General features: G+C 37.2%; 1 protein-coding gene across 1 annotated transcript in view; it reads right to left on the bottom strand.

Moving 5' to 3' along the window:
* Positions 1–10,415: 10,415 nt before the first annotated feature.
* Positions 10,416–15,259, bottom strand: part of LOC143285839 (uncharacterized) — a 37,207-nt gene continuing 32,363 nt past the window's right edge. The window contains exon 14 of the mRNA XM_076593274.1: positions 10,416–13,814. Within this exon, the coding sequence (XP_076449389.1) occupies positions 12,937–13,814 (878 nt within the window). The 3' untranslated portion in view covers positions 10,416–12,936. The remainder of the gene's footprint in view (positions 13,815–15,259) is intronic.

The raw sequence follows: 15,259 nt of genomic DNA, 5'->3' as shown, positions 1-15,259 counted from the left end.
ATTTTCTTTTACACCCCTTTTGTTTCTTCAAAAGTTCATTTCACTACAAGGTCCAGCAGTCAACATCTTTTAACAAATAAAAATTTCAGTCCGACTTAGAGAGCCCAACTGACAGACACACGCAGCCTTAATCATCAGGATTAAAAACAGGTGCCCAAGTAGACCTGGCTATACTGGATTTCAGTAAGGCCTTGACACTGTGCCACACAAGAAACTACTCCATAAGCTGTCCCACTATGGTGTCAGAGACCCCATACATCGCTGGATCCATAACTTCCTTACCAGCCCTGCCATGCCATGAAGGTTGTCTTGGATGGCGAGGAATCACAAGAAGTTGCAGTTAACTCTGGCGTCCTGCAGGGTACAGTGCTCAGCCCTTTGCTGTTCTTATGTCACATCAACAACCTGCCAGCAGCAATCTAACAAAGAAGGCAGACAGACAGAGAAAAAAAGGAAAATAACAGCGATTGACAGAAAAGAGGAAATAATATCTTGCACGGGATTTTTTGGAAAGCAAGGATAGTATAAACATGGAAAGACGTGCACTCTCAGACACAATAAAGAGAGCTCTGTTTATTTCAAATTAGTCATTGCATAATAAAATAATAAATCATCATCTATCAAAATCGTCAAATGTATGTTCATTAGACCGTTTCATTAGGCTTAAAAAAAGTTTAAAATCAAGTTGATGCAAATAACATTTGGCACTGACGACACATTTGACAATATAAAAATAGTGATCAGTATAGTTAATTCAAAATATTGAAATATAAAAGGTATATCGTACACTGCCTTACCTGTACAAATTTCCAATCTTGGTTGTTGGGTGGTTTTTGTTGTTGTTGTTTTTTTTTCATACAACTGTTGTTTTTATTTTATGCATACAATACATATACAATCAGTACAAAAGTAACCAACACATGAAACAAAAATCATTGTACGGGAAAACCTAGATTCCATACAAATCTCACTGAATATTTAAATAATTAAAACAGTACAACAATCAAATGAACCACAGGCTTACCCCCCACTGGAAAACAGAAGAAAAAAAGTTTAACAAACAAACGGGTGGCCTTGTCCCACTAAGAAAGAAAGGTTTCTATCCTGTGCCTTTTGATGATGTGCATGTATACGTGTGTGAGTGCACACACATACATGCAAGCATCATGTGGCTTTGTATCAGTACTATTGTTATTAATATCATTTTCATTACTGCTGCTTATCAATCTGCTGACTGCACAGGGCAGTCAATACCTATCCCATAGAACATAAACCGAAAGAAACTTGGAAACGAAAATAAGGCAAATTCATGCACTTAAACTTTGGACATGTATCTGAAATGGACCATTCCATCATTTTTTTCACCAGAGGATTCCTTAAAAAATATATTAAAAAAAAACCCACAAAAAAAACCTTAATACAAACACAATGATAGCTGAAAAATCACAAAAGGCATATAAAATAAAATAAAAAATGCCAGCATGCACCTCACAATGTCCTGGGCACACACACATGCACAAAAAAAATTAAGATACTGAGTAAGAATACTTTATTATCGAGTCCAGACAAAAGATTTTTTTTAATATTAAACTTTCTAGGAAAAAAAAAAAAAAAAAAAAGGTGAATGACTGGCAAGGCAGAAGAAGAGAACAAGATAAAGGAAGAGACCACTGAACAAAAAGATAAAAGCCAGAAACAGAGCAATAGAAAACAGGAAGTTTCAAGCTGAGAATTTATAGAAAATGGGGGTCATGGCGCTTTAAAAAAAAAAATTAATTGCCTTGGCCACACGATGGCCATTTCAAAACCTTTAAACCAAGAAACACCGTACTCCTGAATGACAGCAATACGCTCATAACAGTTACCAAAAAGTTTCTCAAAGAAAGGGTAAAGATTGCACAGGAAAATCACTCAACACACTTTAGCAAGTAAATCAGGAGATGCCCCCTGTCTCCATTACCAGTCCACAGGAGTTCTGACAGGATGAAAAAAAAGGTACATTAAAGTGAATATATTACATTATGTAAGGGACACTCAAGAACAGCACAAAAAGCAAACTCTCACTTCATGGGAAGGGAAATAAGCAAAACAGTCACCCTCCCCACACACACTCAAAAGTGTGACATCTTGTCAAGAGAAAAAAAAAACATCAGTGAATAATCTGGGGAGGAAAAAAAAAATATATATATATATTGGCTAGCAAAGCAAAAAGGAATACCAAAATGGATAAAATGCTAAAGTGTGAGTGTACTGAGCATGTGTGTATCCAAGTGAAGAAGAAAAAAAAAATCCATTATCAAACAGGAAACAAAAGCCCAGAAATATAACATTTACAATTTGTAACACCGAAAATGTACCTGTCCTTTCTCATCTTTAAAGGACTGGGATAGGGTGAGTCATTCAAATGTAATGTGTTCAACATCAGGCTTTAATAAATGTCTGTAATCTTAACTACGACCTGGCTAGTGTTTGTGTTTTTCTGCAGCACTGAACCTAAATATACTCAAGATTAAACATACAAATAACAAAAAAGAAGCCATCCTAATTGGTCAAAACAAACATCCATACACTATTCTAAGCTGAATGCTTGATAAAAAAAAAAAAAAAAAAAAGTTTAAAAAGTACTTCGAAAAAAACAACAAAAAAAACCCACTTCTAAACTAAGTTACAAAAATTAAATAGGAAACGAACAACAACAGTCAGCTAGCTAACTTTTTTTTCTGATCACTTAAAGTGTTATTGCTTTCAAATGAGATCATGTAAACAACAAATGATGAAATGCGTGAAAGATGGCATGGTACCAGCAACATCCTTTTCTCAAGTTGCCAGGCCATTTGTATGCTAAATGAAAACTGCACTTTCCATCACAAAGAGCTCAAGGATGTCACTTGGACATCCCCATTTTTTTGTGAAATGAAAAATAAATGGCGAGACTTGTGTTTTTGTTGTATCTATTTGCAATCTAAAAACATATCACAAAAAATACATATGGACAACAAAGATTTCTCTTGGGTCATGCTAGGTTTAGCCTTTTTTTTGGTGGGGGTGGGGGGGGGGAGAGAGAAAGGGGATGTGAGGAAAAAGAGGGGGTGGGGGGGGCATCTGAGAATACATTTCAATGTCTGAGTGCACTAACTGTATGCAGTCTTATGCAGGTGTTTGATGTGTATGCATGCAGACAGAATGACTGAGAAAGAATGAGTATGAGTGTGTGTGCGATTGAGTGTGTGTGTGTGTGTGTGTGTGTGTGTGTGTTTACATGCGCATGTTATGAAGGTGCATATGCATGCCCAAATCTGCGTCTGGGAATACGGTGTTATGTAAATTTGTGTGAGTACCTTCTCCAAAAATTCTAACAACAACAGCAAAAATCTTAAAAACAAAGACACACAAACAATAATCATGCATAGAAAAGCTATTAAGGCTGAACCACATTTCACTGCACGTAAAAACGAAGAGCTACATTTCAAAAAGCAGGCAACACAAGCAAGAGTGAGAGTTTCTGTCCCACTAGACCAGCAACAAAATCAACGACACCAGCACCTATCAAACAACTGATAAAATGTACATATGACAAGCTACAGCATTACCAGTCTCCTTCTTTTGTAGTTTTTGCACTGCCAGGTGCCATGACTAACTGACCCACACAAAGCAAAACATATTCACTGTGAAGGCATGGAATCTCTTCAGCACTGCTATGTAAGATTTGGATGCTTGTTCAACATCTGCACTGGAACCCCAAAAGCAACTGTAGTTTATTAATTTGCAATCCTAAAACACCCAGTCCCCTACCCTGCTAGAACACATGCAACCACACACTAGCCAAAAAAAGAAAAGAAAAAAAAGCCTGGAAAAAATGTAGTTTATATATCCACACAGTCTTAGTTTGTGTAGCATACACAAATTCCAGTCAATGCATCTGCAATGTCTCAGGTTGGTAAGGTAAAAATAAAAACCCTACAACTGGAAAAGTCTCCACCACTTATCAGACTATCTAACATCCGTTCTCATAAAAGCACACACTTTATTCCCAAGTTGTGCATATGCCATACAACAACTGCCTAAGGAAAACCAGGCTGGCATGTGCAGTTGTGCTTACCAGAGTGGCTTTGTTCAACTAGGGCCTGTTCATGAAGTGCCAAAAACAGCCCTAAGAAATACTCTACCTTTCTATGAACGCTTAGTTCTGAAAACTCACTGGTCTTGTTTTGAAGTAATTACGTCAGAAGTAAATAGATCTTGCTATTGCAGGAACACAAAACAATCCATGTTAAGTAGGATCATGGGAAGAAAAAAAAAGGCAATACTTGACTGCTGGAAATGAAAGAAACAAAAATTTCCTCCACATTTGACTGTAAATGTACGCTACATTTGTAACAGCCAAACTTAGCATTGTACACACCACTCTTTTTTAAAGCCCCCCCCCCCCAAAAAAAAAAACAAAAACAAAACTGCATGCAATTACCTCATCACACATGCAAGCAACACCTCTGACGTAGATCCTAACTACTTTCCTTTCTAAAAGCCACAATGCTCTATTCAATAAGGGGTGGAAAACGTCTGATAGTGAAACAAGAATGTGGAGAAAATAGCAATACACAGGAATGTGTTGGAACAAATATCATCATTATTCCAAAGATGTCATTCTTTCAGAGTCAAGTTTTTTTTCTCCAAAGTTGTTTTGGACACCTTAATTCATTGGACTGAACTGACCAAAAATAATAACACAATTCATCATGAACTTTTTTTTCAAACTAAATATCAACTAAAACATCTCGCTAAATATCTTTCCATACTCCAATTCTTCCGCTTTTACCACTGTTTGCCTCTGTTTGCTGTTTCCAGAAAACCCATGAAAAATACATATTTCAAGAATACATGTTGTGAAACATATATTCAATTTCCATCAGTACAGCTGTACATAAAAACTGCATTATCAGGAAAAAATAAACATAAAAACCTATGATGAATTACATTTGCTGATACAATACAACCTCGGTCAAATCTACAAAAAAAACCTCCTTACACATATAAGCTATAACCCTATCATTTCCCTACAAATGTGGTACAAACTTCTACATCATGTCATTCGATCATCAAGTCCTAACAACACTAAATACTTGATGGTAAGTAGAAAGAAAACAACAGCAAAAAATACAACGCACACATTCTGGAAATTTGTCACTTTGTTGTACACATGGTGGCATGACTCGTCGTTGTAGTTGCAACTGCATACACACATGTTGGCACCTGTATATGCATAATTATTTCATCAGCAGTTCATAATATGGATTAGAATTTTGCACATTACAAATGTGCAGACAGAATACACTTGCACAGACGAGAACTTTACATTGACTAGAAGTGAAGCTGGTGTCCATCATCATATCTCATTGAAAGGGTGAGGGAAGAGCATCAAATAGATCAAGAAACTGGAAAAACAACAACTGAATCTGATATAAATAAACTGAATGGACACACAAAATTACATATAATAATATTTTTTATGATGTGTACAGACACAGGCTCCTGATTGAAGAGTAACATATTATATATAATATAAAAAAAAGAAAAGAAAAGAAAATTTCACTCATCTACACAAGTGATATATACAATTTAGAGGGTTCAAGGATTCCTTTTTACAATTTTGCAGTCGTGGATGTATGTTGGCAACCAAGCCAGATAGAAACACACAGCTGTACAGTATAACACGCAGCAATATTCCTCCATTATATCAAGACAGATACAACTGTTAGCAAGTCTGAGTCAACAGACTGACTCATTCAAATGTCGGGCCGTGCTCACACTGACTACACAGCATCAATGGTCAGTCTTCACACTGAGACAGCCACTCAGTGAAGTCCCTCTCTTCCTCTGTGATTCAATGGTAACTGTGCTTCAGGTTTGGTTTGGTTTTTACCTGTTAATTTGGCATTTGGTACACAAAATCTTGAATAGTGTTTAAACAGGGTTTACAGAAGCCAATGGCATAAAACGTGCAGTCCTGTGTCCTGAATAGCAAAGCCAAGATTTTAGTCAAACTTTTACAGAATGAAATAGCATAACATTAACATTATGGGGCCAAACCAGAAGCTCTTTTAGCTTACAAAAGAAAAATTGGTAACAACAATAAGACTTTTAAAATAATAATAATAATACTAATATTAATAACAAATGCACAGAAAATCTTATTCATGTCTTCTGACATTACCCAACAACCAAACAAATATTTAAAGTGCCATCAGTGTCTGTTGCATTATCCAACTTGCTAATGTCTGTACAGTCCAGAAAATGTACGTATATTTTTGTGTGTATGAACAAGAATGCTTGAAAGACAGAAAAATACAATTGTAGAAGGCAGATATTTTTTTTCCCCGATCACTTTACTTTAAAAAAAAAAAAAAAAAAAAAAAAAAAAGAATAATACAAAGTCAGGTGGGTAGACGAGGGGCAGGGAGTTATTGCCTTTTTCAAGAAGAACCAACAACAAATCAACACAAAACCCAAAAAAAGATCATAAAAGAAAGACTTATCACACTAAGTTTGAAAAAATGGAATGAGATTAAGCAACAAAAATGTGAATTTACTCTCCTTAGCTCATTAATACCAATCAAATAAAACAAGAAGAAAAAAATTCGGCACCTTCCATCATTTAAAAAAACAACAAAATACAAATCCATTTGAGTCCATTAGAAATGAAGACTTGTTTTGACCCAAATCACACGTATCACGACAACAAACAGTATAAATAATTTTCTTTTTTTTTTTTACATGTACACACACATACACACACACACACACACAAACAAAAAAAACCTACACCATTGCAAGAAGAACACCAGGATGATTATCTACTTAATGACATGCATATTCTCATACTCAAATACATTTCAGTGTACAGAAGCATCACGATGACACAGCATCACAATGTCACAGTCAAAACTTTATGGTCATATAGCAGTGGAATACAGCTCATACAAACTTATGCATGTATCATCAAATGGACAGCTGCATAAAAAACAAATTCAGAAAAAGTGGTACTAAGACAGAAATGCTGTCCCTAGTATGGATCAGTGCATAGTGCTTCCATCAATCTCATCCTTTTGTTTGCCTTGCATTCGGTACAAGACACAAAAACAAAAGTTCAGGCATAATGGTGTGACCTTTGCTTGCATGCTCAACACTTCACCCCTCAAATCACTTACTCATTCACATGCACAAACACTCCACATGCACACTGCTACCCTCTCTCCCAAATTCCGAACACACACACACACACATAACTTAAGTATGAGATAGATGAAACATTTTTAAGAAGATATTTGCAGTGATTTCATCAAATTACAAGGCCTTATGATTTGGCTGTAACTGACTGGTGGCTTATCCATTAGATTACAGATTATCAATAAGAAAAGCATCTTTATTATTCCCATGTTTCGGGGGAAAGAAATAGCATCCAAGCCTGCAACATGATTTATTTTCATTTTTTGTCAAAATCTTTTTTACTAGGTCAAACAAATAAAATGACACAAAAAATATAATAACATAAAAGAAAATCAAGATACCTGTACTATGAATTGTTCGCCATACAATTTTACTTTTTCCTCCAGGAGCAAAAAGAGGGATTATGATATTATCAAAAACCAACATCTTATTTCAGAAATCTTTCAATGGCAAAGTAGCTACATGTATTAAGATAAGACACTCCAGGAACAGTGCATGAAGCAATGCGCAACTGACAATAACTCAGAACAGGTTCAGTCTTCTAATTAAGGAGCCCTGCTAAGCATATTTCAATCCAGTACATGTACTCTCAATTTTTTTTGTCGTTTTGTTTTTTTGAAAGTGGAGGGTAATGAGGGGAGAGCAAGGCTTGAAACTACAAATATGAATTTGACAAAGGAGAACAGTGGTTGACATCGTGCAGAAACATTCTTCTCAAAGAATCAAGAGAGCCAGCAATACCAGACCTAGGCACTTCTGTCAGAGTATGGAAGCAAATCTGAATGTAGCGGTGGGAGTCAGGAGGAACACAGAGTACCATCATTCAACTCAATCAGCTGTCCCATTAACTCTTGACAACACGGAAGTCTTCAAAACATGATGCAGATCTCAAAAACCAGACGTAAAATCATGTTGAAACACACAGGACGCAATCTTACATTTTTTGGCCATCGGTTTAGGCAATGTGTTTCACATGGACGGGGCGATTTGCATGAGGTTGAAATAGTCCTCTTGAACAAGAAGGTTGAAACCACTCGTTATGTCGTCAGTTCCTTTAAACACTCAAAGTCTGAGAAAACAAACAGCAATTAAGATGTGAAAAATGCAGCGTACCAAGTGCTAACGGGCTCCTTTATTCTCTTCCGGTCTTCTGCCTCCTATCTTGACAGCATTCAATGTGCACCCAATACAAGTATATGATACGGGCTGTCTATGTCCATGCACCTAGAGGATAGTTTGCTGATCAGGATAGTAAATACGCAAAACTAAAACAGTAAGAAAACATACTGTGTAGAATGCATGCAGAGAGGGTGAAGGGACTAAAACATTAAATGCAAGGTATATTGTAATATGCAAGACAGGATGTGTGAATACATACATATTTTTCTGTCTGCGTGCCAGTCACTGAGTACTGATATTCTTCACTCTCATGTTTCAATCCTTAAGGCTTGTCTTTGAACATTTCATTTATGCATTCCTCCAGGAAAAAAATTATGTGTGTTAACGTTTCATATTACGTATTTTCTCCAGTAAAGGATTCCTCAAAAAATAATCTGTCGGATGTCTATTCTGCACCCATTCTCCCTGCGAAAAATTCAACTGCTTTGTTCGAAATATGTAATGATTCTAAACAGTTAAAATTTTAGCTTCCCTTGCAAGGAATATTTGTAAGTCACAAAAACCACTAACAAAATAAAGAGAAAATGAAGACAAAAGCCCTAAACAGGGAAAAGGAAGCAGTCTAACAAATACTTCCACCTCAAAAGCATAAGGAAATAAACAATAAAAAATCAAAGCTATAAGTAACCATGAGTATCTAAACTAAGATTAAGATTTCAAATCATGATTAAAACGCCTCTTAAAAAATCAAATGCAACCGAATTGTTCAGGTGCATGTAAATGCAGACAATGATCCATTCAAGTACTTGGCATGAAAAGACAGGCGACGTTTCTTTCTCATCATCCATTCACTGATGATAATTAACTATCATCCATTCACCGATGATAATTAACTAACCCTATCTTTTCATATTTAAACAAAAAAAATTATTAAAAAAAAATATATATATATATATGTAAGAAATCTGAAACCATACATATAGCTTGCACACAGCAGGATTCTAAGTTAAGAAAACAAAATGAATGACTACATCTACCTTGGTTAGACAGCATAAGGCACTACCGGAAAAAGAAAAAAACACACAATGATGCAACATCATCATGAAGAATAAATTCACCATACAAAAATAGGAGTATGCATGTATACAAATCCGTTGGGTTTTTTTTTTTTAAATCAAAAGAACTGAAAAATGTATGTATATTAGTACAAAGTACTGTGGTCATAATTTGTATTTCATTGTACAAAAAAAAAAAAGAAACAATAATAACTGCACTGACGGTGTCAATGACTGTTAGCTTTATTGGTTCAGGAATAGGTTGGCAATGTGTAAAGTACAAGGCACGCTGAATAATGAGATCAATGATTATCAAGTCCATGACAGTTTGAACACTAAAGAGACTAACTATTCATCAGGTACATGTCAAGACAAGTGCACATTCATGGCAAAAGTGTACGCAGAAGACAAGAGTCTATTCTGAGCAAATCTGTAAACAGCAGGAGGCATTAAGAAATATGTGACTTGCCTAGCAAGAGACGTTAAGAAATATCTGACTTTCCAAGTAAGAGATATTTAGGAATATTTGTGACTTGTATGAGCACCCGCCCCCCCCCCCCCCCCCCCCCCCCCCCCCCCCCCAAAAAAAAAAAAAATCACCTCCCTCAAATACCATTCTTTTAAATGCAAAGGTATGTGTACGTAATGATCCTGTTCTACAGATCTTTACACAGGACTTCACCAGACTTCAGAAATACACACACTTAGGCTAAACTTTAAAACAAGTGTATCTTGGCTACAAAAACAACAACAACAAAAAAGTATACTGTTTAAAACTTTAACACCTGAAAGAGGCAGTTAAAAGTACTGTCAACACTAAGCTCTCTTTGTTCCTTTGGCAATACAGCCAAATAATTCAAAGGTTTCTCCAGTCCAAGAGCATTTATAGGCATGATCTGTCCAAATTCAACGATTTCATGGAGACTGCTTCGAGAATACTTTTATTTTTCATGATCAGAATACAATACACTGGGCCACCATACCCCTATAGCCCCTCCTCCTCGTCCCCCCAATAAAAAAAAAAAAAGCACAGGTTAGTCAAATGGTTTGATGTCCTAAAAATCCAGGAAAGCTTACTATTTGTGCACCAGACAAAAACAGATCTATGACCAAGCACGTGTGTTCAGATGCTAGTCTGAATCCTGTGAACATGTGTGTACATTAATGCAAAAGTGCATGTGAGCATGCATGCACACATGTAAAAGAGAGAGCATGCTCTGTGTATACCAGTAACATGCATATATATATTTGCTATGCTAATTCCTCAAATTCAAAAGCAAGTAAATATGCACACGAGACTGCCCTGCATGCCACAGGACATAATGGGCAGTAAGTATGCACATGAAACTCATGGTGAGAATGACATCTCCATTCAACATAAATGGCAGTTTTTGTGCAGAAGTGAAATCCAAAACTGAAATGAACGTAGCCTCCAAAGAAACCTGTGTCCAGACAACCTGTCATTTCAATTACACATTTGTTTTCAGCCCATTCCCTTGGCTTTTTCACTGAGAAGTGAACAACTCAGCAGACTGAAGCCAGTGACTTTGAGAAAACCTTAATCAGATGGCTTCCAGACAGCTGGGCAATAAACTATTTGAACTGATGCACTCTCATTATGTCATTTCTATTTGACAGATATACTTATCATTTGACACAGACACATTCTCACTCACTCACATGTGCTCACAAACACGGTACGTAATATTTGTTAAATAATTCAACAATAAAAAATGAAATGAACAAGTGAGTGAGCAGCACAGTTAATGGGATGGCCATCAAGATTAATGCAATAAAATCATCTGACAAGAGACGGCATACTTTCATCACTGTGCTGACTGCTTAAATTTTTCTCTCTCTCACTTTTTTTCTCTCTCTCAAACATAGTTTGTGCATTTGTGAACATGTTCCCACACATACCCATAGTAAAATGAAATATTTCTGCCAGTCACTGGAGCGAGAGAGATGATGTAATGAGCAATGACAGTTTCAGTATTGACAGAATGGAATGATCTGCATGCTGAAAATCAAGACAAAGTGAAGAGTTCACAAAGCCAGGATTTCTCTTTCAAGTCTAAAGTAACAGATGGTAACTGAACTGTTGTCTTAGAATTCATGGGTAAAAGTCGTGACCATTTTTCAAGCAAAAGAAATTCTGGGTTTTTTCATTTCAAAATTTGCAAGACCATAGAATAATAATCCCTTGATTAAGCTCCATTTTCCACTAAAATAGCCACAAAAGTTTCCAGCCTATAAAGTTTGATAAGTATGCAAGACTCGTCCTTATTTCTAAAATTCATTTAAGCATTTTAATGTAAGATGTCGACTGATACACATCCAATAAACAAAGAGAACATGACCCTCTCTGCTGGAGCAGTGATGTCTTCAAAACGAGTAATATTCTGCACACAGTAGTGATACAAATCATCCAATCTGCAGCCTATATACAGTTATGTATCTCTTTTTCTTTTCATTTTATCTAAGACTGAAGATGTGTGAAAATGAGCAAGATGTCATGTGTGATATTTGAAACAGAGCGAGCCATTTCAGCAGATAAGTCTATGGGTCCAACTTCAGTAAAAAAAAAAAAAAAAAAATTAAAAAACAAACAAACAAAAAACAAAAAAAAAACATGAAAAAGGTTGTGCCTTTAAATCATCCTTGAACTTGCCTGTCTTACTTCTTTGACACTGATGACCCATGCTTGTGGACGTATTTGGCATTAATTGATCCACCTTGAAATTATTCTCTGAATCAAACAACAGCAATACTTTTTTCCCTCTTTCCCTCTGCCACTGAATTATTTGTGGCCAAAAAGGCTCTGCTTTAAAAGTTTTGTGGGAATATCTTTTGGCTTGAAATTAATGTTACCTTGATGGAATAAAAGAACACATCCAGTTCATCACTGTCTTTCCATCTTGTGAATCTTTTTCTGAATGGATTTAAAAGATCAGTAAACATTCTGGACTGGATGGATACTAATGTACTATGACTCTAAAAATGTAATACTGTTCTAGAATGTGTCAAACTGAAAGAAAAAAGTACTTGGTTCATAAAAACCTGCAAACTTCAATTTTTTTTCTTTTTCAAAACGACTCTCACCTAAAATAAAAACAGATTTTCAGTCATTCAGATGATTGTACCATTCTCAAGAGTAAAGGTAAATATAACAGAATATTCAATGAGCATACATTGAAACCAAACACCATCTCAATTATTTACAATGGCCCTAATGGATTCCTTTGTTTTATGCTGAGTATTCAGAACTCCCCAGATAAGACTGGCATAAAGCAGATTAAAACAGTCTTCAGAATTGTCAGAAATCCATCCGTATGAAGATAAATGCAAATCCTTCTTCGCACCTTGTGTAAGTTGAGCTCTTTCTTTCCCAATACTCGTTTAAGCATAACCATTCAAACGAGTTCAGTATCTAAAAAATATTAAAAGAAAAAAGAAAGAAAGAAAGAAAGAAAGAAAGAAAACCAGCTCTAGAACCAAACCAGGACAGCTATCACATGTAAAGAACAGTCCATTCCCTTTACACATTTGAGTATTCATCGGTGGACATGCGTCTCTTCAACTCCTTCATCAAGTCCCCAGTCATTTTGGGCTTGGGGTTCACCGGAGGTGGCTTGGCATACACTGTCTCCATCTCCGCCAACTCCTGCTCCGTGGGAGGAAGGGGGAAGTCCTCCTCGGGCAGAGGAGGAGGGGGAAGATCATCCATGCCACCCGCCGGGTGAGGGCTGTGGTACTGCTGAGCCAGTCCTTGACCATACTGCTGGGTGGTCACCAGCCCTTGGGAGTAGTGACCTTGCTGCTGGGGAGGGTAGGATCCAACCACCTGCCCCGTCTGATGCCCCGGACCTCTCTGCTCCTGCCCTGCAGATGGTGGGGGCATCATGCTGGCAGCCCCAGGGCCCACCTCCCCCCCACCCTGCCCCACATACGTCCCCGACTGCTGCTGGTATTGGGGATCCTGGTACTGCTGGTTCAGGGAGGCAAACTTGGCATTCAGGTTCTGCAGAAAGATGGCTGAACCAGTCCCTGTGGGGATCACCGGCACAGCGTAGTGATCTGTGCCCCCTGACGACACTGATGACATAGACAGCGTGTCGGGGGAGGGTGTGGTCACCTCCCCTGGTGGCGGCTGCTGGTAGGGGTAGTCCACGTTCTGCTGGCGCTGAAGCTGCCCAGACTTGGAGTACACGGCCGGCGGCTGCTGCTGCTGCTGTGACAGTCTTCTTTCCTGAATGCCCTGCTGCACACTCTGAAGCTCGGCATAGAACCCCTCCCCGTGCATGGAGGGGCGCGAGGAGCGAGGACCTGAGGAGTAGCTGATGGAGGCTGTTCTGCGCACAGGGGGTGGGGGTTTGTTGGCGTTCATGGAACCTCGACGCATCAGGTTGGTCCCAGCTGCCCAAAGAAACACCATTATTATTTTCATTTGTTATGCTCTGCGTCATATAATTCAGTCTGCCCCTACAGGGAGATAGGAGGTAATTAGTGGGCACAGTCAGGCATGCAATGTTTTATTTCTAAACCACAATGATTTTATAGACCAATTTGACTTGAAGGCAATCAGTCTACAACAATGTTTCAAATGCCTCTGTCTGTCTAATATTCTATCTCTATATCTGAGAAAATGATTTGGCTGTTAGTAACACATGTTCCTAAAGCAGAAAGTGTTCCATAGCACAGGAATAAAATATATACCATTATTTGGCAAATTCCAAAGCCGGTCTGCAACTGTAATCCATATAAACTCAGTGTCATCTTCCTTAATAATACCATGATGTCAAATGACAGATAAGAAGCAGGCTTTGATAAAAAATGCTACCATCACCAACACATTAAAAGCTGAAGAATCCCCTGGCAAAAACATGACTGACAAATTAAATGAAACCAAAATTCAATTCAAACCAAAAACATTTAAGTACGCACAAATAGCTAACCCCTTCACTCACCTCCCACCCAAAAACAGAGGTCAAGACAAATACTACTGAACTCCTCCCCAACCCCACTTTTTTATACATGCTCTAAACACCTTCAAGGGAGAGTGAAAGCAAGTGCACACGCATGAGAGCATATGATTATGAGAGTCTGTGCAAGTGCAGAAATAAGACAGAAATTTACAAAAACATTTTCTTTGTTATCAGGTGCAAAGAGGCTGACAACAGCCACTTATCAACATCAGAGCAAAAAGTAATATGATACAGTTCCTATCAATCTGACAAATTTAAAAAAGAGAAAATGTCCCACAGCTTAATGCAAAATACACATAAACAAATCTATAGTCCTTCATAATATGTACTCAAGTACAAGAAAGAGGAAAATCTGTAACATGTATTATCAGACACAAACAAGAAACATGGATAGAAATCAGAAGACTGCAAAAAGACATAACAGGGGTTTAAGTTTCAAGGACACATTAAAGTATGCAGACTTATCCATTCTATATATACTACACTTGTTTGCTGAAAAAAACCCATAAAATTATATACACACATATATATGTACAAGAATAGAAGATCATGGAGTAGTTGGGAAGTCAGGGGGAGTAAACAGATTTATATAGCATCTTGACTTTTTTCCCACCTGAAAACCATTCTAGTATATCATACCCAGACCACTTTCTACTGACACATGTATAACTAAATTTGATTTTCACCTCTCCTCCATGAGAAAAACACAAAACAACCATACTTAAAAAAAAATCTTAGTTCACAAAAATTATGCTGAAAAAAAATCACAATGATCATAACTAGTTAAGCTACTTCAGTGTTCACAAACAGATGTGTAAAGATGAGCTCAGTGGCCCTCTCTACCCTCTAACCTTAGCCATTTGTAAGAAGAAAAAA

This window comes from Babylonia areolata, chromosome 9, assembly GCF_041734735.1.
Source record: "Babylonia areolata isolate BAREFJ2019XMU chromosome 9, ASM4173473v1, whole genome shotgun sequence".
Classification (NCBI taxonomy): Eukaryota; Metazoa; Mollusca; class Gastropoda; order Neogastropoda; family Buccinidae; genus Babylonia; species Babylonia areolata.
This window is presented reverse-complemented; position numbering and strand designations above follow the sequence as displayed.